This window comes from Callithrix jacchus, chromosome 2 (genome assembly GCF_049354715.1).
Source record: "Callithrix jacchus isolate 240 chromosome 2, calJac240_pri, whole genome shotgun sequence".
In the NCBI taxonomy this organism is placed as follows: Eukaryota; Metazoa; Chordata; class Mammalia; order Primates; family Cebidae; genus Callithrix; species Callithrix jacchus.
Genome location: NC_133503.1, coordinates 167131072 through 167154836, shown reverse-complemented (window position 1 = coordinate 167154836; position 23765 = coordinate 167131072). Strand labels below are relative to the sequence as shown.

Below are 23765 nucleotides of genomic sequence, written 5' to 3'. Positions count from 1 at the left end.
GGCATCCTTGTCTAGTGCCATATTTCAAAGGGAATGCTTCCAGTTTTTGCCCATTCAGTATGATATTGACTGTTGGTTTGTTGTAAATAGCTTTTATTATTTTGAGATACATTTCATCAATACCTAGTTTATTGAGGGTTTTTAGCATAAAGGGCTGTTGAATTTTGTTGAAGGCCTTCTTTGCATATGTTGAGATAATCATGTGGTTTTTGTTTTTAGTTCTGTTTATGTGGTGGATTACATTTATAGACTTGCATATGTTGAATCAGCCTTGCATCCCCGGATGAATCCTACTTGATCATGATGGATAAGGTTTTTGATGTACTGTTGCAATCAGCTTGTCAGTATTTTATTGAAGATTTTTGCAACTATGTTCGTCATGGATATTGGCCTGAAGTTTTCTTTCTTTCTTGGTTCTCTGCTGGGTTTTGGTATCAGGATGATGTTGGTCTCATAAAATGATTTGGGAAGGATTCCCTCTTTTTCTATTGTTTGGAATCGTTTCAGAAGGAATGGTACCAGCTCCTCTTTGTACATCTGGTAGAATTCAGCCATGAACCCGTCTAAACCTGGACTTTTTTTGGTTTGTAGGCTATTAATTGCTGTCTCAACTTCATCCCTTGTTATTGGTCTGTTCATGGTTTCAATTTTTTCCTGGTTTAGGTGTGGGAGGATGCAAGTGTCCAGGAATTTATCCATTTCTTCCAAGTTTACTAGTTTATGTGCATAGAGTTGTTTGCAGTAGTCTCTGATTATAATTTGTATTTCTGTGGAGTCAGTGGTGATATCCCCTTTATCTTTTTTTATTGCATCTATTTGATGCTTCTCCCTTTTCTTTTTTGTTAATCTGGCTAGTGTTCTATTTTGTTGATCTTTTCAAAAAACCAGCTCCTGGATTTACTGATTTTTTGAAAGATTTTTTGTGCCTCTATCTCCTTCACTTCTGCTCTGATCTTAATTATTTCTTGACTTCTGCTAGCTTTTGAAGTTTTTGATCTTGCTCCTCTAGCTCTTTCAATTTTGATGACAGGTTGTGGATTTTAGATCTTTCTTCACTTCTCTGGTGGGCATTTATGGCTATAAATTTCCCTCTAGATATTGCTTTAAATGTGTCCCAGAAACTCTGGTACATTGTGTCTTTGTTCTTGTTGGTTTTGAAGAACATCTTTATTTCTGCCTTCATTTCATTGTTTATCCAGTTGACATTCAGGAGCCATTCAGGAGTTGTTCAGTTTCCATTAAGTTGTGCAGTTCTGAGTTTGTTTCTTAGTTCTCAGTTCTAATTTGATTGCACTGTGGTCTGAGAGACTGTTTGTTATGATTTCCGTTCTTTTGCATTTGCTGAGGAGTGATTTACTTCCAATTATGTGGTCAGTTTTTGAGTAAGTGCCATGCAGTGCTTAGAAGAATGTGTATTCTGTGGATTTGGGGTGGAGATTTCTATTAGGTCCGCTTGGTCCAGATCTGAGTTTAAGTCCTGGATATCCTTGTTAATTTTCTGTCTTGTTACTCTATCTGATATTGACAGTGGAGTGTTAAGGTCTCCCACTATTGTTGTGTGAGAGTCTAAGTCTCTTTGTAGATTGTTAAGAACTTGCTTTATGTATCTGGATCCTCCTGTATTGGGTGTGTATATATTTAGGATCGTTAGCTCTTCTTTCTCCATCCCTTTATTTTTAGCCTATGTGTGTCCTTGCACATGAGATGGGTTTCCTGAATACAGCACACCAATAGGTTTCGATTTTTTATCCAATTTGCCAGTCTGTGTCTTTTGATTGGGGCATTTAGTCAATTTACATTTAAGGTTAATATTGTTATGTGTGAATTTGATTCTGCCATTTTGATGCTAGCTGGTTGTTTTCCCGGTTAGTTGCCACATTTTCTTCATTTTGTCAATGGTCTTTGCCATTTGGCATGTTTTTGGAGTGACTGGTGTTAGTTGTTCCTTTCCTTGTTTAGTGCTTCTTTCAAGAGCTCTTGTAAGGCAGGCCTGGTGGTGATAAAATCTCTGAGCAATTGCTTATCCATAAAGGATCTTCTTTCTCCTTTGCTTATGAAGCTTAGTTTGGCTGGATATGAAATTCTGGGTTGAAAGTTCTTTTCTTTATGGATGTTGAATATTGGCCCCCACTCTTTTCTGGCTTGTACAGTTTCTGCTGAGAGATCCGCTGTGAGTGTGATGGGTTTTCCTTTGTGGGAAACCCGACCTATCTCTCTTGCTTCCCTTAGCATTTTTTCCTTCATTTCAACCCTGGTTAATCTGACTATTATGTACCTTGGCATTGCTCTTCTTGAGGAATATCTTTGTGGTGTTCTCTGTATTTCCTGGACTTGAATGTTGGCCTGCCTTTCTAGGTTTGGGAAGTTCTCCTGGATAATATCTTGAAGAGTGTTTTCCAGCTTGGATTTATTTTCTCTGTCTCATTCAGGTATACCTGTCAAATGTAGGTTAGGTCTTTTCACATAATCTCATATTTCTTGGAGGCTTCATTCATTTCTTTTTGCTCTTTGTTCTCTCATCTTGCCTTTTCATTATATTTCATTGAGTTGATCTTCAATCTCTCATATCCTTTCTTCTGCTTGGTTGATTCGGCTATTGAAACTTGTGTATGCTTCACGAAGTTCTTGTGCTGTGTTTTTGAGCTCCATCAAGTTGTTTATATTCTTCTCTAAGCTGTTTATCCTAGTTAGCATGTCATCTAACCTTTTTTCAAGGTTCTTAGTTTCTTTGTATTGGATTAGAGCATGTTCTTTTAGCTCTGAGAAGTTCGTTATTACCCACTTTCTGAAGCCTGTTTCTGTCAATTCATCAGATTCATTCTCCATCCATCTTTGAACCCTAGGTGGTGAAGAGTTGTGATCCTTTGGAAGTGGAGAGGCATTCTGGGTTTTGGTGTTTTCATCCTTTTTGTGCTGGTTTCTTCCCATCTTAGTGGTTTTATCTACCTGTGGTCTTTGTAGTTGGTGACTTTTGGATGGGGCCTCTGAGTGGATGTCCTTTTTGTTGATGTTGAAGCTATTTCTTTCTGCTTCTTAGTTTTCCTTCTAACAGTCAGGCTCTGCTGCAGCACTGCTGGAGGTCCACCCCAGACCCTGCTTGCCTGGGGATTGCTCGCAGGGGCTGCAGAACAGCAAGGGTTGCCATAGGTTTCTTCCTCTCCTATCCTCATCCCAGAAGGGTACCCACCAGATGTTGGCCTGAGCTCCCCTTTATGAGGTGTCTCTTTGAGTATATGGGGGTTAGGGAGCTGCTTGAGGAGACAGTCTGCCCTTATAGGAGCTCAAGTGCTGTGCTGGGAGCTCTTTTGTTTCATGCAGAGCTGCTGGGTAGGTACCTTTAAGTCTGCTGCAGCTGAACTCATAATCGCCTCTTTTCCCAGGTACTCTGTCCTAGGAAGGTTGGCTTTATTTGTAAGTTCCTGTTGTGCTGCTGCCTTTTTTAAATAGATGCCCTGCCCCACATGGAGTAGTCTAGTCACAGTCTGCCAGCAGAGGCATTACTGAGCTGCTGTAGGCTCTGCCCTGCTGCTTTGTGAACTGCCTTGGTAGTGGCAGACTGCCTCAGTATTGGGGGACACCCTTCCCCCCACTGAGTTGGACGGTCCTGGGTCCCCTGTGCTTGCTGCTAAATTATCAATCCAGTGTTTCAGATTTCTTGTTTTGTGGGGGTAGTACCCTCCGAGCCAGATTGCCTGGCTCCCTGTCTTAGTCCCCTCCCTTTCAGTTGAATGGGCGGCTCTATCTCCCAGGCGTTCCAGGTACCAGCTGAAAAGGCAGCCCAGACTTGTGTGAGTTTCCATGCACTGACGTGGCACCGGCTGAAACCGCCACACTCCTGGCGCTTTTTGGTCTGGGAATATCCTGGTCTGTGGGCAGTGAAAACTTGTTTGGAAATGCAGTGAGCACTGATCCTCTGTGCCGCTCTTGCTGGGAACTGTACTCCAGAGCTGTTCCTATTTGGCCATCTTGGATCCTCACTCTCCCTGGCTAATTTTTACTTTTTTTTGGAGAGACATGGTCTCAGCATCTTGCCCAGGCTGAATATAGCATATTGTGTGGACGATTATTTTCTCCTAGCACTTTGTCTTAAAAGAGTGAGAAGAGATGGTGTAAGTGTCTCTGGTTTGAACAATTTGCCAATCTGAATTCCTAAAGGAGAAGTGAACTGTGCTTGGTACTCAAATGCAAAGCCACTTTAAGGAACAGAGAAGCTCCACAGACTCAGTGCTCACATCTTAGCTTCAGCCCTCCTGCTGTACAGCCGCCAGTGTGTATGTCTCCCTCCCCACTGCATTGTGAGCCACCGACAAACTATATCTGCTCTCTCTTTGCCATTTCACTCTCCCTGTTCTAGCTCCTGACTTCTGAGTACAAGATGTGAACTGAGCCCTCTATTTTAGGGAGTCAATTGGAGACTATATTACATATGTCAATTTTCAGTTAGTTACTCCTGTCTCTCCAAATGATTCATCTTTTCCTCTCTGCTTTTCTAGTGGATCATCCCCATAAGCACACCGATGTGTGTTTGTTCCCTCTCACAGAAAAGACTCTCCTTATACTCACAACCTGCCACCTACCATTCCATCTCCCTGCTTTCCTTCAAGCTAGAGTTATTGTCTTCTACATTCACTGTGCCCACTTTTTAAAAACCTCCTTTCTTCAACTTTTCCCAACCTGCTCCCACCCCTAACTACTTATATGAAAAGCACCAATGATCCACATTTTTCTAAAAATAATGTTGTCCCATAAACATATCACATGCCATTAAATTTATTTTTAAAAAGTGTAAATGATAAGGAATGTGATATATACTGCCCGATTATCCCACAGAAGGAGAAAGAGAGAGAGAATCCACCAAAGCGCAAGCTTCTGTTTAAAGCCGTAGCCTTCTGATTCTATGGGCAATAATTTTCTGCCATTAACAGTTTACAATTGCTACCAAACTCCCAGTGAAAATGACTGATTAGATACATAGAGCAAATCAGATTATAACTGGGGTCCTTCAACTAACATTTATTTTTGCATTTACCATATGCAGAGCACCCTGCAAGATTTGGCTCATATAGAAAACATTCACTCACTCACTCATTTACTCACTCACTCACTTACTCATCTAGCAAATAGGTATTGAGTGCCTGCTGTGTATATAACACTGAATTCCTAATGTCAGCCACCATTTCAGCTGTTTAGAAAAGCTTTAATCACCTGTCTGAATTTTGCAGTGCCCACCCTACCTCCAGTCCTGAAGTATTGCCACAGAAGGTTGCCAGTAAATTATTATTCATTATTCTCTAAATGTGCAAAGGCTCCAAGCCTGAAATTTTTCACACACCATGATGGAAATACGGCCTTGGGTTTTCCTGCTGTGTTCACAGCCGCCTCTCCCATTATGCTTTGCGTATGTATCTCCTCCATCAGCAGGTGGCAGAGAAGCAGGTGCATAACACTTCGGTCTCTGGCCATCTGCTTAACTTTCTATATGGCCCCATTGTCTTTAGAAAGGGAAACTCTGAGGGAGAAAGACACAGTGGCTTGTGTTTGGTTGACTGGCTTACGTACTTCAAAAGACAACACCCCACAGGGGTTATGCACCATGTGCGTGGACATACATAAAGATAAAGGCATCCGAGAAGCTTTGAGGTGAGGGCTCTGGAAGTCACTGGGTGCCTGAGGTGCCATTCTTGAACTTGGTCAAATAAGAGCTTCATGAAGCGTGTTGAGCATTAAAGAACAACGTATCTGCCTATGGACGGCATTAGAGCTACTTTCCCCACCAATCCCAACCCTACCATCATAGAAACGAACCCCTGCATTCATTAGATTCATGCAGATTGGAAGGGACTGATTCCAGCAGATTATCTGGGGGAAAGGGAGGAGCAAGGAAAGCCATCCAGATCTTTGCAGCCCCTGGGTTCTCCAACCTATCCCAACCTGCTCCCACCCCTAACTACTCATATGAAAAGCACCAATGGCAGTGCTAGGATTATAGGCATGAGCCACAGCTCTGGCCCCCAAGGTCATCTGATAGATTAGCTCCCCTCCTTCAGAAATGTTGACCTACTGCTTCCACATAGCAGCCAAGTCACTGTCCCCACCTCTGTAGGGAGGAAAGGGGTTGGACAAGAATCTAGCAGTACTTAGGGGAACCCTATTCTCATGATTGGAACTTCGAGAGTAGGGATTAAGTGCTCCTCCCTTGTCATTGCTAAAAGACATTAAGAGAAGGGACTCAAAATACAGCCTGGTTCTTTTGAGTGAAAATGGATTCTAAGAAATGATGATGGATCACCTCTTACAGGAGAACATAAAGCTACAATCCCTAAAGCATATGACTTCCATGCTGAACTAACTTGTTTTCTCTTTAATCCACATAAGTAAAATGCTCTAGTTGTTTCTTCTTCAAACCTTGCTTCATATGACAGATGCCTGCAATATGTCTAAATTAAAAGTGTGACTTTTAGGGTCACAGGATGTAAGTGCTGGAAAGGATTTCAAGGTCATCAAGTCTAATCCTACTTCTTATTTTATTGGAAAACACAAGACCCAGAGAGATTAAGTGACTTGCTCAAGGACTTGCTGTTTGTGTCCTCCTCCCAATTATTTGGATTCTATGACCAGCAATATTTCCAACTGCATCATGTTGATATAGCTGAGAAGCTCACAATTTATAGAAAACCTGTGATGCCTTTAATAAAACAAAGCACAGGTTTTTTATAAAATAAAAGTCACCCTTTCATCTATTAACAAAACTTTGTGTTTTCTTTATTGACTTTTCTTACAGTGGAATAACCCCTCAACTAGTGGTTTGATTATTCTGGTTCTAAGAAATGCCTCCTTTTTAATGTTCTCTTTTCATTAACAAAGTGCCAAGTGGAAAGAGATAAGTTATGCACTTTAATTACAATAACCCCAGGCTACAGGGAGAATTCTTATCACTGGCTTGGATGGTCCATTCTGTGCTCACTTAGAAATAATGTTGGTAAAAACTTCCTGTAAGCTGTGGATTTGGGATCTGAGGTGGCGAGGCAGTGAGGGAACAAAAGCAGTGAGGCTTTAGTTCCAGATTTCTTCTATCATGCTGTGCCTGGTTCTCTCTGTGCTCACTTCCTTCTTACTAAAAATGGGAAATGACTAGTATCCTGGAGTATTATGAGAGAGGGAGTTTGGGATGCTGCAAAGAGGACTGGGTCGCAGCAGCAGGAGCCCAGAATTCTAGATCAGCTCTGCCACTAATGAGCTGCTTTTCTGGGTGAGTCTCATGGATTCATTGAGCCTTAGTTGACTCCTCTGTAAAATGGGCTGGTTGTGTTAGCTGATCCCTGCAGTCTTTCTACAAAAGTTAAAATTTCTTTGACTCAAAATCCTGTGATTCCATTTTCCTTTTCCCATCCTTCTTTCATACCCTGTGTTTCCCCAATCTGAGTGAACTCAGGTTTCAAAGAAATAGGTTAGAAAACGTGTCAAAACAGAAACAATTTTTACAAAGACCAAAGAACTCTATCCATTGAGAAATATGTGCCTTATTTTACTTGATGAAATGAGCAGAGAATCTAGGATTATGTCCATTCTCATCATGGTATCATTTCGTAGCTGCAGCAATTCGTTTGTGGTCTTGAAGAGTTCCCTTAAAGAAACAGAACTTCCTAGAGTAGGTGGAGGGGCAGTAAGAGATCTCAGCCTCCTGCACTGTAACCCTCAGCTGCCCTAGGTTCCAGGTTCTTCTGACGGAACTATCTCTAGATACTTGATGCCAAAAAAATAGTGTGGCGGAGTCTTATGGATATTGAACTAGGAGTCATATGATCTGGTTCTAGAGTGACAGCTTCCTTTCCTGAGATGCAGGGTCTTGGTTTTAAGTCAATTCTCTTCTGTGGCCTCAGTTTCCATGCTTGTGAAATGAGAAGATTGGTCTGGGTGGTATCTAAGGTCTCTTTCCATTCTTACTTCTAACTTGAGTTGGGGAAAGGCACAGAATTGGTGGCAGTTTTGGGGGTCTTTGGATTGGGAGGCAGAATCCCACCATGTTTGGCAAGGGCAGGACATACTTCAGCACTGTGGGGGTGTCTTCTCTCGCTCCTCTCCAAGGTGTTGACCTTTGTCGAGTACATGAAGTGTGAGTGATGTGGAGGAAGGGAAAGGATATCAAGAAATCTGAAATATGGGTTCTGCCCTCAAAGGGTTTGCAGTTGAGTTGGTAAACACAAAGGCAAGAGTCTAAGGCCAGGAGTCCAGAAGATGTGCGTACCACCTTATGCATGCATTGACTTTATCAAGCAATGGGCATGTCTGCCGAGCTCATGATTAGAGGCATATATCCATGGCTGGGCAGCCCTACCCAGGAGAAGATGAAGGAATGTCCTACAGGTCTTGTTGGTTTCTTACTTTGTGGATTCACCATTTTTCCCCAGAAGGGTCTGTTTTCTTTTTTAAATATCGCTTTATTTTTGTCTTTTCATGGCACACATTCAGGTCTGTCTCCACAGAATGCATGCCACCTGGGATAATAGGTAGGCTGGGTGTAAGGAGATAGGAGTGGGGAGAAGATGGCAATGGAAAAAAAGCATTAACCAAAATCTTAGGGTAAGAAAATACAAGCTGCATGAGGGAGGCAACTGGTAGACCAGTTTGGCTATTATATAGCTTTAAAGAGTATGTTTTTAAAAAACAACAAACACCTGAAAACATAATTAGGATGCAGATGAAGTAGAATGATGTGGTAAAAAGAGAGACCAAGGATGAATGCTAGCCCTGCCATCACCCTCTGCCTGCCTTGGAGCAAGTTATTTCATCTCTCTGTGTCTGTATCTCCACTTGGTAAAATGGGAGTAATAACATCAATTTTATAGTCTTTTGTGAGGATTAACTTAAGCGATGTATGAAAAGCTCCTGGCACATGAAGAATGATCCATATATGGTAATTTTCTCAGATTCTAGGATATTCCTACCTCCCCAGTGGCTTCTTCTGCAACCGGCGATTGGGAGAGCAGTCACCAGACAGACCTTGGACTTGAGTTCGGCTCAGCCAGTTATAAACTCTTTGATTTTAGGCAAATCACTTAACTACTCTTAGCTTCAGTTTTCTTATGTACAAGATGGGGTTAGTCATACTTACCTTATAGGATTATTGAAGGGTTTAGAAATATATCATGTTAAGCACCCAATAATACCTGGTAGGAAGAGGAAAGGGAGAATTAAATAAATCATGGTGATGGGGGAAAGGAGAAGGAAAAGAGGAGCTATTTTGAAAACCTTGAATTCTTGACCAAGAAGCCTAGAATTTATATTGTCACAGTGGAGAGTCACTGAAGGTGATTTTTCAGATAGAAAACCATAGGATAAAGATGAAAAGAACCTAACATTGTTGAGAATGTGCCAAGAAGGTGCTCGGGGCAAGGGAGAACAGCCTGGATGGAGAGAGACCAACTTACTGAAGACAAAAGCCAGCTCGTTTTGTGTATCTGCTATGTAATTCTTTTACCACCAGATGGATTTCTTCTTCTGGAATCTAACAATTCTGATATATGAGAGAGGCAGAGATAGAAATGGGGAGCAAGGGAAGGGACAGAGGGGAGAAAGAAAGAGAAAGAGAGAGGGGCCAGGAGAGAGAGATACAATAGTCTGTCTCCATGGGGGATGCGTTCCAAGACCCCCAGTGGATACCTGAAATTACAGATAGCACTGAACACTATATATGCAGCAGAACTAGCGTAAATTTCATTTTCCTTCTTCACGATTTCACAGATAGAAGATTTGTGCTTACCTTACCGTAAGATCTTAGCAACCTCAGCATCTGATTTTTTTTTTCCCTTAATTCAGTTGAGAATTTTCATCTTTTCATTTAAAAGTTGCACTTCCTGGCTTCTCTTTGGCATACCTGAATGGCCAGAATCACTGCTCTTGCACTGTGGGGCCATTATGAAATCGAGCATAGGCACTTGGATACCACCACGGTGAATCTGACAACTGAGACGGCTGCTGACCAATGGGCAGGGAGCATATGCAGTGTGGATACGGAGCAGGGCAGTGTGCCATGTCACCGTGCTACTTATAACTTATAAATCGTTTATTTCTGGAATTTCCCATTTAGCATTTTTTGACTGTGGTTGATCGAGGGTAACTGAGATTGCAGAAAGCAAAAATATAGATAAGGGGGACGGCTTGCTGTACAGAGATAGAGACAAGAGGAGGGAGCTGTCCTCGAGGGTTTTTTGTGTGGAGACGTCTGGCACACAGATACGCTGCACGCATGTGGCTTGAGAGAACTTGCATCCAGGTATAAATCTAGCATTGACAAGTTGAATTTTCAGTTGACAGGTGACTACTTTAAATAGAACTGGGGAGCTGCTGTGGAAGGGGTGAGAACACCACCTCTGCTTTGTTATCCCACCTCCACCAAGATGAACCTGAACCCCTGAGAACAGCTCACTCCACCCTGCCTCTGGGTCATCTGCTGACCATATTTCTCTCTTGATTTCTGGTCAACAGGACACCCCCTGACAAAAATGACTTTCTGCCATTTCCTTCTGCTCTATTTTCAATCCAATTGCTATTTTGTTTGGAGGAGTGCTATGGTCAGAATGTTTATGTCTCCCTCAAATTTGTATGTTGTTGTATCCTAACCCCCAAGGTGGGGCCTTTGGAAGTGCTTAGATCATAAGGGTGGAGTCCTTGCAAATGGGATCAGCGCTCTTATTAAAGAGGCCCAAAGGGGCTTGTTTGCCCTTTTCAGCATGCGCAGATGCAGGGAGAAGGCACATCTGTGCCCTCACTAGATACTGCCAGCCCTTTGAGCTGGGACTTCACAGGCTGCAGAACTGTGAAAAATAAATGTTTGCAGTTTACAAGCCATCCGTTTATGGTACTTTTATCGCAGCCTGGATGGACAAAGTGGGAGGGTGAGTTTGTCTTTGTGAGAATGGTCCTTGACTTAGCTTAGTTTGAAAGCAAAATGTCTTTAACTTTAGTTTATGTTTTTTGTGTAATTTTTCCTTTTCCTTTTTCGCTAGTCATCCAAACGCAGGATGTCTAATAACTAATGGGCATCAGCAACCTACCAAAGTCAGTTTCTGTTGTCAAAGTTGTTACTGCCCTGAAGGCTGGCACCTGGTTTGTTCAGTTGAGAGCAGGCAGCAAGTTAGTACCTGTGCCGGCCGGAACCCACTGTGAGAGCACGCAGGTGCCCTGGAGCCGCTCTCTGAAAGGCTGCCCTCTCCTGGTGGAGTGCTTCCTGTGTGCAGCCTGAATCAGAGCACCGTGGATCCGTGGATTTTGTGGATGATAGTTGAAGAAAGTGCCAACTGAACGTCCCTCAAAGGACAATGCTCTGTATTGTCATCTGAAAGCTTTTCTCAGCCCAGCTTTCAGTTCTGAAAGATTTTGGTTGTCCTGCTAAAATGGATGAAATGGTTGGCCCCCAAGATACCTATAGGGCCCCCTTGTTTTGGGGGGATCGTGGGAGTATTTACTACAGTCTCCCTTCTTGATTTAAAGACCTTTTAATGAAATACTTCGTACATCAAAAGTGTATATATATATAAATATATATCTAATATATAAAAATAAATATAATATATATAAATATTATATATTTTATAATATATATTATTAAAAAATAATATGAATATTTACATGTACCCAGCGCTTAAGAAATAGAATATTATGGAATACCCTCAAAGGCCCCTGTGAATCACACCTCATTCACATCCTTTTTCTGTCCTCCCTTGGGTATTTATGTGATTGTGATTGTCCTGCTCTTTTAGAGTTTAAATTACACGTATACGTATCCTTAAGTAATATATTGTTTTGCTTGCTCTTGTCTTTTATATTAATGGCATTGACCTGATGTGTCCTTTTGCAGCTTGCATTGTTTGCATGAAATCATGTGAGATTAAGCCATGTTGATATCTTAAATGATCACTCCCTCCTTTCCCTACTATATGGTACTCCATTCTAACATAGTCATTCTTTGTTGATGGACATTTGGGATGTCGTTTGTTCTTATAAATAGCATATTTGGAGTATTTTTTAAGAGCACAAATTCTGATGCTATGAACCTGTTTTGCACATGCCTCTTGGTACACATGTGCAAGAGTGTCTCTAGCTTTTGTAAGTTAGGGTGGGATTGCTAGGTATGAACAAACATCTACTTTATGAAATATTTCCAAGTATTTCACAAAGTGGCTGGACCAGTTTACACAGTGAGTAGGAGTCCTCATTGATCCCATCCTTAGTAATATTTTTATTACCTGATTGACATTTTTGCCAGTGTTGTCAGTATAAAATGGAAACTCTTTCTGGTTTCAATGGAGGCAATTCCTTAATAACTTACAAGAGGAAACATTTTAAAATATATTTTGGTCATTGATGGTTCCTTTTCTGTGTTGAATTTGTTGTTATGTTTCCAATACACCGCGTTCCATTCGGTACAGCTCTGCCTGTGGCTGAGTTAGGCTAGACATGGTGTGAAGCCTGTGCTGATGGAAGGCATGCTGCTTTTCTTTGTGAAGGCCCTGAGGAGGCAGGAAGTGGCCGATATGGACCCCATTATATCACCGACATGGGAGCCGGTGAGGATGATGAAGGATTTGAAGACGACTTAGATTTGGATATTTCCTTTGAGGAGGTAACAGTAATCTCTGCTCTCAAAACCCAGGGTGTTTATGTTTCCTTGCCAAACAAGGCAGTTTAGCCAATGGACTGTAAACATTTTACTTAAAACTTAAATGGGCCCATTTGCTTTTAACACTGATTTGTCTCCTCTGACGACCAGTCTCCAGGAGCTGATAAATTAGTGGTAGGGACATACCAGCCCTGCTGAAGTTCTGTAGGCAGCTCCTGCCTGCGGACTTCACAATCTGGCAAAAACATTTAGATTTCCCATCAAGGGAAATTCCAGAAAAGCAGGCATTATAAGGAAATGAACAATTCCTTGACAAAGTCATGCGTCTTCATAATATTGTAATAAGAATAAATCATGTCATATCAGCTTTACTGCTGATTTTCTGAGTAATACAGGGAAAGGCACTGAAAGTCCCTGAGCATCAAGCCCCTTGTCCATAAGTTGGAGTCAGTGCTATCTTGCCCATCTCCGTCCTAGGGTTTTTGGGAGTGACCATGTTTTCAAGTACTAGGCAACAACTATAAATGAAGCAGTCTGGTTGCCATGCCCTGTGTTCATCCCTTTCCTTTTCTGGCTTTAGGTTAAACCACTTCCTGCTACCAAAGGAGGGAAGAAGAAATTTTTGGTGGAAAGCAAGAGGATATCTATATCTAACCCAAAGACCATTTCCAGGCTTGTCCCCCCTACCTCAGCATCTCTCCCTGTGGCCACAGTGGCTCCCCAGCCCATTCCTGCAGAGAGGAAGGGGAAGAATAGTGTGGCCATGATGTCAAGGCTCTTTGACATGCCTTGTGATGAAACTCTCTGCCCTGCCGACAGCTTCTGTGTCAATGACTACACCTGGGGGGGCTCGCGATGCCATTGCAACCTCGGCAAAGGTGGTGAGAGCTGCTCAGAAGGTAGGTCCTTGGGGGAGAGGAAGAATGTGGTGATGAATTGGTACCGCTGAGCACCAGAGGGCAGTTCTGTAATCCAAACATAGTTCCTTCTAGCCCCTTTTCCAAGGTGAGTTCCTTCTTCCGCATATTGGTCATTAAATTAGCAATATAAGGCAAATTGTGAGGCAACTTTCATTGCTTCTAAGTAGACAGCAGCCCTATTTCTATGTGTGCCAAATATGTAGTTCCTTTAAAGCAATCGATAAATCATCCTGATACTGCCTTAGGGAGGTAGATTTTACTATAATCTCATCTCTACCAGAATACGCAGCTAAAACATATCCACAAGGGTTTAGAAGGAAAACAATTGGGCCAGCTTATATTACACAAAGGCCCTTATAGCTGAGGGCAAGTGACAGTGCTCTTAAAGCCATTGGTTTCTTCTTAGAAAAGCCAGGGCCAGGCTCCAAAAATGCAGCTTCTTCCTAAGAATTTCAGAAGCTCAAAGTCTCTAAGAATAAGAGTTGTAGGTATAAAAAGTCTAGAAAAGGAGACAGTGAAATTGAACAGATGAGTGAGGGTTCTCACTCAGTGGTATCCAGGCAAGGTTGTATATTGATTTTTGCTTTTGAAGAAGTGAGGAAATGGCATTCTTTTGTGTGGTCTTTTTTCTTCTTCAGATATTGTTATCCAGTATCCTCAGTTCTTTGGCCACTCCTATGTAACGTTTGAACCTCTGAAGAACTCCTATCAGGCATTTCAAATTACTCTTGAATTTAGGGTAAGAGGATGTGTTGTTTGATGAGTGCTTTTTGGACACTTTAACACAGCAATGTACTACATTCAAAGGCTGGGGGAGAGGAAGGGAGGCAGCAGGAAGAGCGATCAAAGGTAAAGATTACACAGAGCCTGTCTCTAAAGCCGCTCATGAGACAGTGGGAATGAGGAGCACAGTCACAGCATTCAAGTGTGATAGTGAGGAGAGGGTGGGTCACAGCATTCAAGTGTGATAGTGAGGAGAGGGTGGGTCACAGCATTCAAGTGTGACAGTGAGGAGAGGGTGGGTCACAGCATCAAGTGTGACAGTGAGGAGAGGGTGGGTCACAGCATTCAAGTGTGACAGTGAGGAGAGGGTGGGTCACAGCATTCAAGTGTGACAGTGAGGAGAGGGTGGGTCACAGCATTTAAGTGTGACAGTGAGGAGAGGGTGGGTCACAGCATTCAAGTGTGACAGTGAGGAGAGGGTGGGTCACAGCATTCAAGTGTGACAGTGAGGAGAGGGTGGGTCACAGCATTCAAGTGTGACAGTGAGGAGAGGGTGGGTCACAGCATTCAAGTGTGACAGTGAGGAGAGGGTGGGTCACAGCATTCAAGTGTGACAGGAGAGGGTGGGTCACAGCATTCAAGTGTGACAGTGAGGAGAGGGTGGGTCATAGCATTCAAGTGTGACAATGAGGAGAGGGTGGGTTTGTTTATCACTGGACTATTGAGGGGCTGCTGTGAAGGCTCCAAGTAAGAATGTTGGGGTCCTAGCAATGTTGTTTATAACAGTGATTTCTCCCAGGTCAGGATTGAGAAGAAACAATGCATTCCTCGTTCCAGTTTGTTTAAAAGGAAAGCCCAATTCTGTGTCTTCATTGTGATAGCTGTCACTGAACAAACAGAAAAAGTTCTCTATGCAACCCTTGCATCATGAGGCCCCAGTGGAGGTTCTCTGATCTGAATTAGCTGCAAATAAGAATTTAATCAGTGACCTCAGCTTAAACTGATTCTTTTGGGTGTCTCCAAAGACACAGAAAGGTCTGGAAGTCTGTAAAGAAGTCCCATTTGAAGTCATGGCCACAGTGTTGAGTGTTCAAGAAATGACCTGTCTTAGTCCAAGACCACCAGCACAGCTTTCGGCTGAGCTGTTCTTACCATCCTGTTCTCCTGATAGAAAAAGCAAATTTGCATGCCTCCCAAGAGGGAGGGAAATAGAAAGAACAAAGTGAAACATGGAATGCTCTTTGGTGAGAATAGAATTGGATGTGCACCAGCAACATCCTTACGGTGACCGTGGCCTTTGTACATTTGGTTTTCTGAGGCTCTGCAGGTGTGTCCACAAAGACAAGTAAAGAGTGGGTCAAAGATGGGGTCAACTTCCTCTCGCCTCACTGCACCCCACACACAGTTTATATCACGGCAATTTGTTTATTGAAAATGAACTGGGACCAGGTATCTGGGAGCGAATTTGAGCCCACGTGCATGACCCTTTGTAGATAGGATCATGGTGGAGAAAATGCTCAAGTTTCACATTTGTGAGTTTTTCCAGATGGCACTTTATGGAAGGGGAGGCACTTACTGTTCATGTGGCTTTTGTTTGTATAATCACAGGCGGAGGCGGAGGATGGCTTACTGCTCTACTGTGGGGAGAACGAACACGGGAGAGGGGATTTCATGTCCCTGGCTATCATCCGACGCTCCCTCCAGTTCAGGTAATTCCTGCCAAAAGTCTCACACTTTTTTGTTGTTGTTGTTACATTATCTTACGTTGTATTTGCATTTTTATAGTATGAAAATAATATATACGGGATAGATTCTGGTAGATAAAAGAATGGTTTATATAAAATGAGCATGAATCAGTTCACAAAATACTAGGGTATTGGGATTGCAGAATAATCTATAAAACTTGAGTTTTGGAACCTTGTAATCATTCATTCACTCAGCAGTGCCTACAGTGTACCTAGCTCTGGAGGTGCTGTTGAATGTACCTAGCTCTGGAGGTGCTGTTGAATGTATCTGGCTCTGGAGGTGCTGTTGAATGTACCTGGCTCTGGAGGTGCCATTGAATGTACCTAGCTCCGGAGGTGCTGTTGAATGTACCTGGCTCTGGAGGTGCCGTTGAATGTACCTGGCTCTGGAGGTGCTGTTGGATGTGCCTGGTGCTATAGGTGCTGCTGAATGTTTCTTGAGCATCTACAGTGTACCTGACACTGCTATCAATTCGAGGATGGAGAGTAGGCCAAAGGAATACAGTCCCTTTTCTCTGGAGCTCTAGTGGATGTGATGGAAAGAAAGCTGGGGTTTTCTCATCTCCTTTTGGTAAATGTGACCAACAGGTGTGGACCAAGAGAAGCCTACAAGCTCCCATGGGTTCCCCACCCTCATCTTCCTCTGTGCTGTACTGGGGAGCTCTTCAGCCTCCACTGCCCTCATTGTTTCTCCCCAACACACTCTGGAAGCCACCTTTAGCTTAGGTGTGGTTTTCTGGGGGGCAGAGTTTTGTGGGGGGGTGAGGATTTTTAAAGATTCTCGTGGAGGTGTGCATTACACCTCTTTGTGAACAACCAATGGGCGCCAGCCTCATCCTCTGTGGTGCACTGGTTGACATCCTCATGGCACCAACCCCCTGCTGCCTGACCTCTGGCATATGACACAACCTCTCCAAGCCTGCGTGTCCTCATGGGGCTATTGTGAGGGTTACATGAGTTAATTCATAAAAGTGCTGACCCAGAGCAAGTACTCAATAAGCGTCAACCATTATTGTCTTCTTAAATTGCTTTCAGCATAAAATGTGTTTTTGGTTAAGTTGAAGAAAGCTTCTCAGCATCCCACTTAGGCTAGAAAATGGGTCTCTGTGCTTTGCTAAATGACGTGATTTATGGAAGTTTGGTGTTAGCCCCCAGGATCTTGAGCAGTGGGTTTCACCTTGTGGGGTTCTGGCACTTTGAGGATCAGATAGACTCTCAGTAGCACTGGCAGTTGTTAGCTGTAGCAGCCCTCCAACTATGCAACTCCTACTGAGTGAATCTGTTATCCTCCTCTGGGCAAGCCTGTCCCACAATGCCTCTTAACTGCATCTCACTTCACTGATGAACTTGAGACAAAAGGAGTGCCTGAGAGTGGCTGCCGTTAATGAAAATCCTAATAAGGAAAATGCCTGCCATGACTCCTTCCCCACAGGCAGTCTCAGGATCCAGGTGGAAGTGGCCTGGTGACTCTTTGGAAGTTGAGCAGAAAGGTCCAAGATTCCACCTGTTAGGCATAGTGAGCACTCCTGGGCCATGGGGAGGTTGGGAAGAAAACAAGAATAATGCAGCCATCTGAGGACACTCCTCCTCCATCTCACCTCACCCCTGAGCCTCCTATGGACCTCACCTGTATTTGGGTACAGCTAAGCACAGATGGCAGGGCTGGCCAGCTTGCCAAAATGAGTGTGAAGACCTGGACTTTTATATTTTATTAGTATCACTGAACCTGTTATTTGAGAGTCAGGGAAAGTCCCCAGAGAAATCCCTGGAAGCAGAGTAACTCACATTCTAATTCACTGTACCTTGAATTCACTTTAAACATTTGGCAATCACTGAAAACAAGAAGGAGCTCCCAGTTGCCCATCATTTTCTTTTCTTTTTTACTTTCTTATGATCTTTCCTTTACTTTTCTTATGGGTCCTATCCTTTTCAGAAACAGAGAAAGCTAAATTTTTTTCTGAGCAGAAGTAATCATCTACTTCTGGTTAAAATAAAATGGAAGCTGGGCATGGTGGCTCGTACCTGGAATCCCAGCACTTGGGAGGCCAAGGCAGGTGGATCGTGAAGTCAGGAGATTGAGACCATCCTGGCCAACATGGTGAAATCCCATCTCTACTAAAAATGCAAAAATTAGCTGGGCATGGTGGTGTGTGCCTGTAGTCCAGCTACTCAGAAGGCTGAGGCAGGAGAATCACTTGAACTTGTGAGGTAGAGGTTGCAGTGAGCTGAGATCACGTCACTGTACTCCAGCCTGAGTGATGGAGTGAGACTCCATCTCAAAAAAAAAGAAAATGGAATGCAGATTAGCTATTACCTTTCATTAATTTCATTCATTCATTCATTCATTCATTCATTCATTCATTCATTCGAGACAGAGTCTCTGTCAACCAGGCTGAAGTGCAGTGGGTAGCGCACTCTTGGCTCACTTCAACCTCTGCCTCCTGGGTTCAAGTGATTCTCCTGCCTTAGCCTCTCAAGTAGCTGGGATTACAGGCATGTGCTACCATGCTTGGTTAACTTTTGTATTTTTAGTAGAGATGGAATTTCACCATGTTGGCCAGGCTGGTCTGGAACTCCTGACCTCAAGTGATCTGCCTGCATTGGCCTCCCAAAGTGCTGGGAATACAGGCATGAGCCACCGTGCCAAGCTTTTTAAAATTTCAACTTTTATTTTTTATTTTTATTTATTTTTGAGGCAGAGTTTCACTCTGTCGCCTAGGTAGTGGTGTGATCTCAGCTCACTGCAACCTCTGACTACTGGGTTCAAGTGATTCTGCTGCCTCGACCTTTGGAGTAGCTGGGACTACAGGCACCCACCACCATGCCCAGCTAATTTTTGTATTTTTAGCAGAGATGGGATTTCACCATGTTGGCCAGGCTGATCTCAAACTCCTGACCTCAAGTGATCCACCTTCCTTGACCTTCCAAAGTGCTGGGATTACAGACGTAAACTACCATGCCCAGCCTAATGTCAACTTGTATTTTAAATACAGGGGGTACATGTACAGGTTTGCTACATGGGAATACTGCATGATGCTGAGGCTTGGGGTATAGATCCCATCACACAGGTGGCAAGCACAGTACCTATATGCACATCATTTCCTAAGCTCCAGAAAAAAATCAGGTTTACAAAGGCCCTACATTGAAAGGTTCTATGGGCAGATGAAAGATTACCAGACAGAGATCGTCCCCAGGAAGAGGTGCCTAGTTCTTCTGTGTATTGATTTCAACAGTGCTTGATATTCAGAAACATAACTCTGAACAGATTGACTCTGAAAGGAGCTGTTGTCCTGGAAGTGATGTCCATGGAGTCTGAAAGCATAATGAGCTAGTTAATCAAAGAATCTGCTTTTCCCTTTCTCCCCAAACAGGTTTAATTGTGGAACTGGGGTTGCCATCATTGTAAGTGAGACCAAAATCAAACTGGGGGGCTGGCACACAGTTATGCTCTACAGAGATGGGCAGAACGGGCTGCTGCAGCTAAACAATGGCACCCCGGTGACAGGTCAGTCCCAGGTGAGTGTGAGCCCCACACCCTGCCCACCCTACCTACCGCCCACCGGAAGTCCTGAGAGGGACTCACTGCAGGGAGCCGTGGCAGAGCCTGCATGATTCAAGTTCTGATTGGGCTTGGTGAGGCCCATTTCACATGGTGAACCCATGTAACAGACCTTTGATGTGCTCCTGTGTGCTCTTGCACTACAGGTGAGCTTTCAGGGCACATATCCACCCAACATCTACTGAAGAGAGGAATTAAACTTGCAAGCATCTTTGCTTTTGGTGCACTGGTACATGCTTCAGGCCTGTGCCCAAGGACAAATTGTCTTTCCCTGAGTACATCAAAGCCAGCGGTAGAAGAAGGCTCATGTTGGAAGAGTAGAACCCATTGTTACTATTACTGCTTTGAGGCAGGATCTCACTCTGTCCCCCAGGCTGGAGTGCAGTGGCATAGTCATGGGTCATTGCAGCCTCTAACTCCCTGGCTCAAACCATCCCACCTCAGCCTCCCAAATAGCTGGAACTACAGGCATGTGCCACCATGCCTGGCTAATTTCTTTTGTTTTTTGTAGAGACAGAGTTTCACTCTGTTGCCAGGCTGGTCTTGAACTCCTGGACACAAGTGATTCTTCCACCTGGGGTTCCCAAAGTGCTGGGATTACAGGAATGAGCCACCACACCCGGCCTAGAACCCATTATTAGTGTCAAACCCAAAGCTTGCTTTTAGGGCAAGGGTGTTGCAATCCTGTGGCTTTAGAAAATAGTCTTGAAAGGTTCACTTGGTTCAAAATGCAGGAATAAGCTGTTCATCTACCCTTGTTGGGGGGGCATAATTGTAGGAAATGGTAAAAAATAAATTAGACTCTCGGGCTACTCAGCAAATCACCTAGTATTCACATATTTGTTATGGTCTGGGCAATTTTAGGACTGTGTTCAGAATAAACAGTTTGGATTAGCAGCCTGCCAAGGAACTGAGCCTGTAATTATAATCAGGCAGGTGTCTGTATTCTCCGAGGAAAAATGTAGTAAGAGAACCTTTGTGTATATGCCTGTATCTTCTTCCTGCCTGGGCTCCTCTCTACTCTTTGCCAGCAAGACACGTTATATAAAGCAGCAGCCCCCAACCTTTTTGGCACCAGGCACCAGTTTTGTGGAAGACAGTTTTTCCATGGACTGGGGTTGGGGGATGGTTTCAGGATGAAACTGTTCCATCTCAGCTCATCAGGCATGGTTAGAGTCTCAGAAGGAGCGTGTAACCTAGATCCCTCACATGTGCAGTTCACAATAGGGTTTGTGCTCCTATGAGAATTTGGTGGCACAGCTGATCTGACAGGAAGCAGAGCTAGGCGGTAAAACACTCGCTCACCCGGCCTCCACTCACCTCCTGCTGTGCAGCCCAGCTCCTAACAGGCCACAGACTGGTGTGGGTACATGGCCCAGAGATTGGAGACCCTGATATAAAGGGCCATGCCTTGCTGATATCCTGCCTTCCAAAAAATAGAAGAAAACATCTCATTAATTTCGATCCCACTGGTTCCAAAGGAACAAGAATTCAAATTTAGTAAATGTGAGTCCAGGGAGATTGTTTATGTTCAGATGGCTCAGGAAGAAAAGGACAGGGTCAATGAACTGCATCAGTGCCAGGACTATAGGCCTAACCTGATAAAAGTTAGTTGGCTGGGAATAGAGAAACTTCTAGCTTGGGTCCAAAATACTAACACGAAGGCAAAATGGGAAGCTACAATAGGAGCCTGTGAAAATGTCTAATGGTTTAAAGTGGGGAAGTTTCATAACCATTAACAAACAGGGTCATGTGGAAACAATAAGCTAAAGAAATGATAGGCTGTGTTAATAGAGTCATAGCATCTAAACAAGGGAGGTGATAATCTTATTCTATTGTGGTGACTATGTGATAGCTTCTAGTGACTCCACTCGTGACTCTAGTCCTCTGAGAGGATTACATTCACATCTGGATCACATTTTAAGAAGGCCACAGACACACTGGAACATGTTCCGGGGATTGTCACCCAAGCGGGAAGATGACTTGAAATCCCTTCAATGACTGATTGAAGGAGCAGTGTTTAGTTTGGAGAAGAGAAGATGAAGACATGCAAGGCAGCTTTTCATTACAGAGTTAACGGGAGAGTCTTGGGAAAGAAAGATTTACTCCATGGACCCTCAAGTCTGAAGCTGAATGAATGGAATGAGCCTCAGGAGATCGATTTTAGCTTCACCTAATCATACAAAGGGACAGAAGTGCAACAGACTATCTCAGGAGGGAGGGGTATCCTTGCAGGGTGTTCAAAGGATAACTTATCTAAACTTCTTGTTAGGGATGTACCAGGAATCCAACAGCCAGTGAGAGTTTGAATTATAAGAGTTATTATATTTTTTATTCATCTCAAAATTCTATTATTTTAATTGACCCAGGCTCGGTGGCTCACGCCTCTAATCCTAGTACTTTGGGAAACCGAGGCAAGTGGATTACTTGAGGTCAGGAGTTCAAGACCAGCCTAGCCAATATGTGAAACCCTGTCTCCAATAAAAATATAAAAACATTATCTGGGTGTGGGTGGTGGGCATCTGTAATCCCAACTACTCAGGAGGCAGAGGCAGGAGAATCACCTGAACCTGGGAAGTGGAGGTTGCAGTCAGCTGAGATGGTGCCACTGCACTCCAGCCTGGGCAATAAGATTATCACCTCCCTTGTTTAGATGCTATGACTCTATTAACACAGCCTATCATTTCTTTAGCTTAGTCTCAAAAAAAAAAAAAAAAAAGAATTAATTTAATTGCTGGGCACAGTGTCTCACACCTGTAATTCCCACACTTTGGGAAGCTGAGGCAGGAGGATCACTGGAGCTCAGGAGTTTGAGACTAGCGTAGGCAACATGGTGAAACCTCATTTCTACCAAAAATAGAAAAATTAGCCAGGAGTGGTGGCATACGCCTGTAGTCCAGCTACTTGGGAGGCTGAAGAGCAAGGATTACTTGAGCCCAGGAGGTCAAGGCTGCAGTGAACTGAGATGGTGCCACTGCCCTCCAGCCCTCCAGCCCGAGCAACAGAGCAAGACCCTATTTCCAAGAAAAAACAAAAAGTGGGGGGTGTGGTAGCATGTACCTGTAGTTCCAGGTGCTTGGGAGGCTGAGGGAGGAGGATTGCTTGAGCCCAGGAGTTCAAGGCTGCATTGAGCCATGATTGAGCCTATGAATAGCCCTGCACTTCAGCCTGGGTAACACAGGCAGACCCCACCTGTATTAGGCCATTCTCACACTGCTATGAAGAAATACCTGAGACTGGGTAATTTATAAAGGAAAGAGGTTTAATTGACTTATGGTTCTGCATGACTGGGAAGGCCTCAGGAAACTTACAATCATGGTGGAAGGCAAGCAAACACGCCCTTCTTCACGTGGCAGCAGCAAGAAGTGCTGAGCAAAGGGGGAAAAAAACTATCAGATCTTATGAGAACTCACTATCACGAGAACAACATGGGGGTAACCACGCCCATGATTCAGTTACCTCCCACTGAGTCCCTCCCACAACATGTGGGGATTATGGGAGCTACAATTCAAGATGATATTTGGGTGGATTTCAAGCCATATCACCACCTTTTTTTTTTTAAAGAATTAATTGCAAGAAGCATGTAGCTTTATGGATACTCAGGCCAAAGATTGCCTCCATACTAGTGAGATTTGCTAAGCAAGTTGTAAAGCAGGACCACAGATGTGGATGTTTAATGAACTGTTTTGAGAGACAGTGATTCTGTCTTAAGTGGGATTCCCCAGCAACAGACCTGAGATGTGGAGTCCTGTGCCACTTGATATATTAGGAAAGTGCTCTCAGGAGAAATGGCTAAGAGAGAGGAGGTGGACAGGGAAGAAGAGGATATCAGCAAGACTGAGATCTCAGGTCACGTTTTTCAGAGTATGGCTTCTGCCTGATTCAGCAGAGGAGCTCTGGGGTATAACTTATACCTCAGACTCATCCCAAACTCTTAAGGGCCGTCCTGAAAGAATGTGAATTCCAGGGCACTTTCATTTCTCTGTATAGGCAGGCAAAGCAGGCTCCAGGGATCAGAAGGCAACCCTCATCTGAAATGTAAAAGCCAGGTTTGTAGACTATTCCCCGGGATCTTGTGAAGGGCACAGCAAAATAGCTACCCACCCCTATAAGGCACCTTATGCTCTAGAAAAGGATGGAGCTGTCAGGACTCCTGCTGTGGTCCTACATCAGGGAACAAGACTGGAAGGGCCAGGATG

General features: G+C 43.7%; 1 protein-coding gene across 6 annotated transcripts in view; it reads left to right on the top strand.

Moving 5' to 3' along the window:
• Window positions 1-23765, top strand: part of EGFLAM (EGF like, fibronectin type III and laminin G domains) — a 231329-nt gene that overhangs the window by 157429 nt on the left and 50135 nt on the right. For all 6 annotated transcript variants that reach the window (XM_078365554.1, XM_078365553.1, XM_035291649.3 and 3 more), the window contains 5 exons: window positions 12507-12622; window positions 13200-13518; window positions 14178-14278; window positions 15871-15971; window positions 19379-19523. In XM_078365554.1, the coding sequence (XP_078221680.1) occupies window positions 12507-12622; window positions 13200-13518; window positions 14178-14278; window positions 15871-15971; window positions 19379-19523 (782 nt within the window). The remainder of the gene's footprint in view (window positions 1-12506; window positions 12623-13199; window positions 13519-14177; window positions 14279-15870; window positions 15972-19378; window positions 19524-23765) is intronic.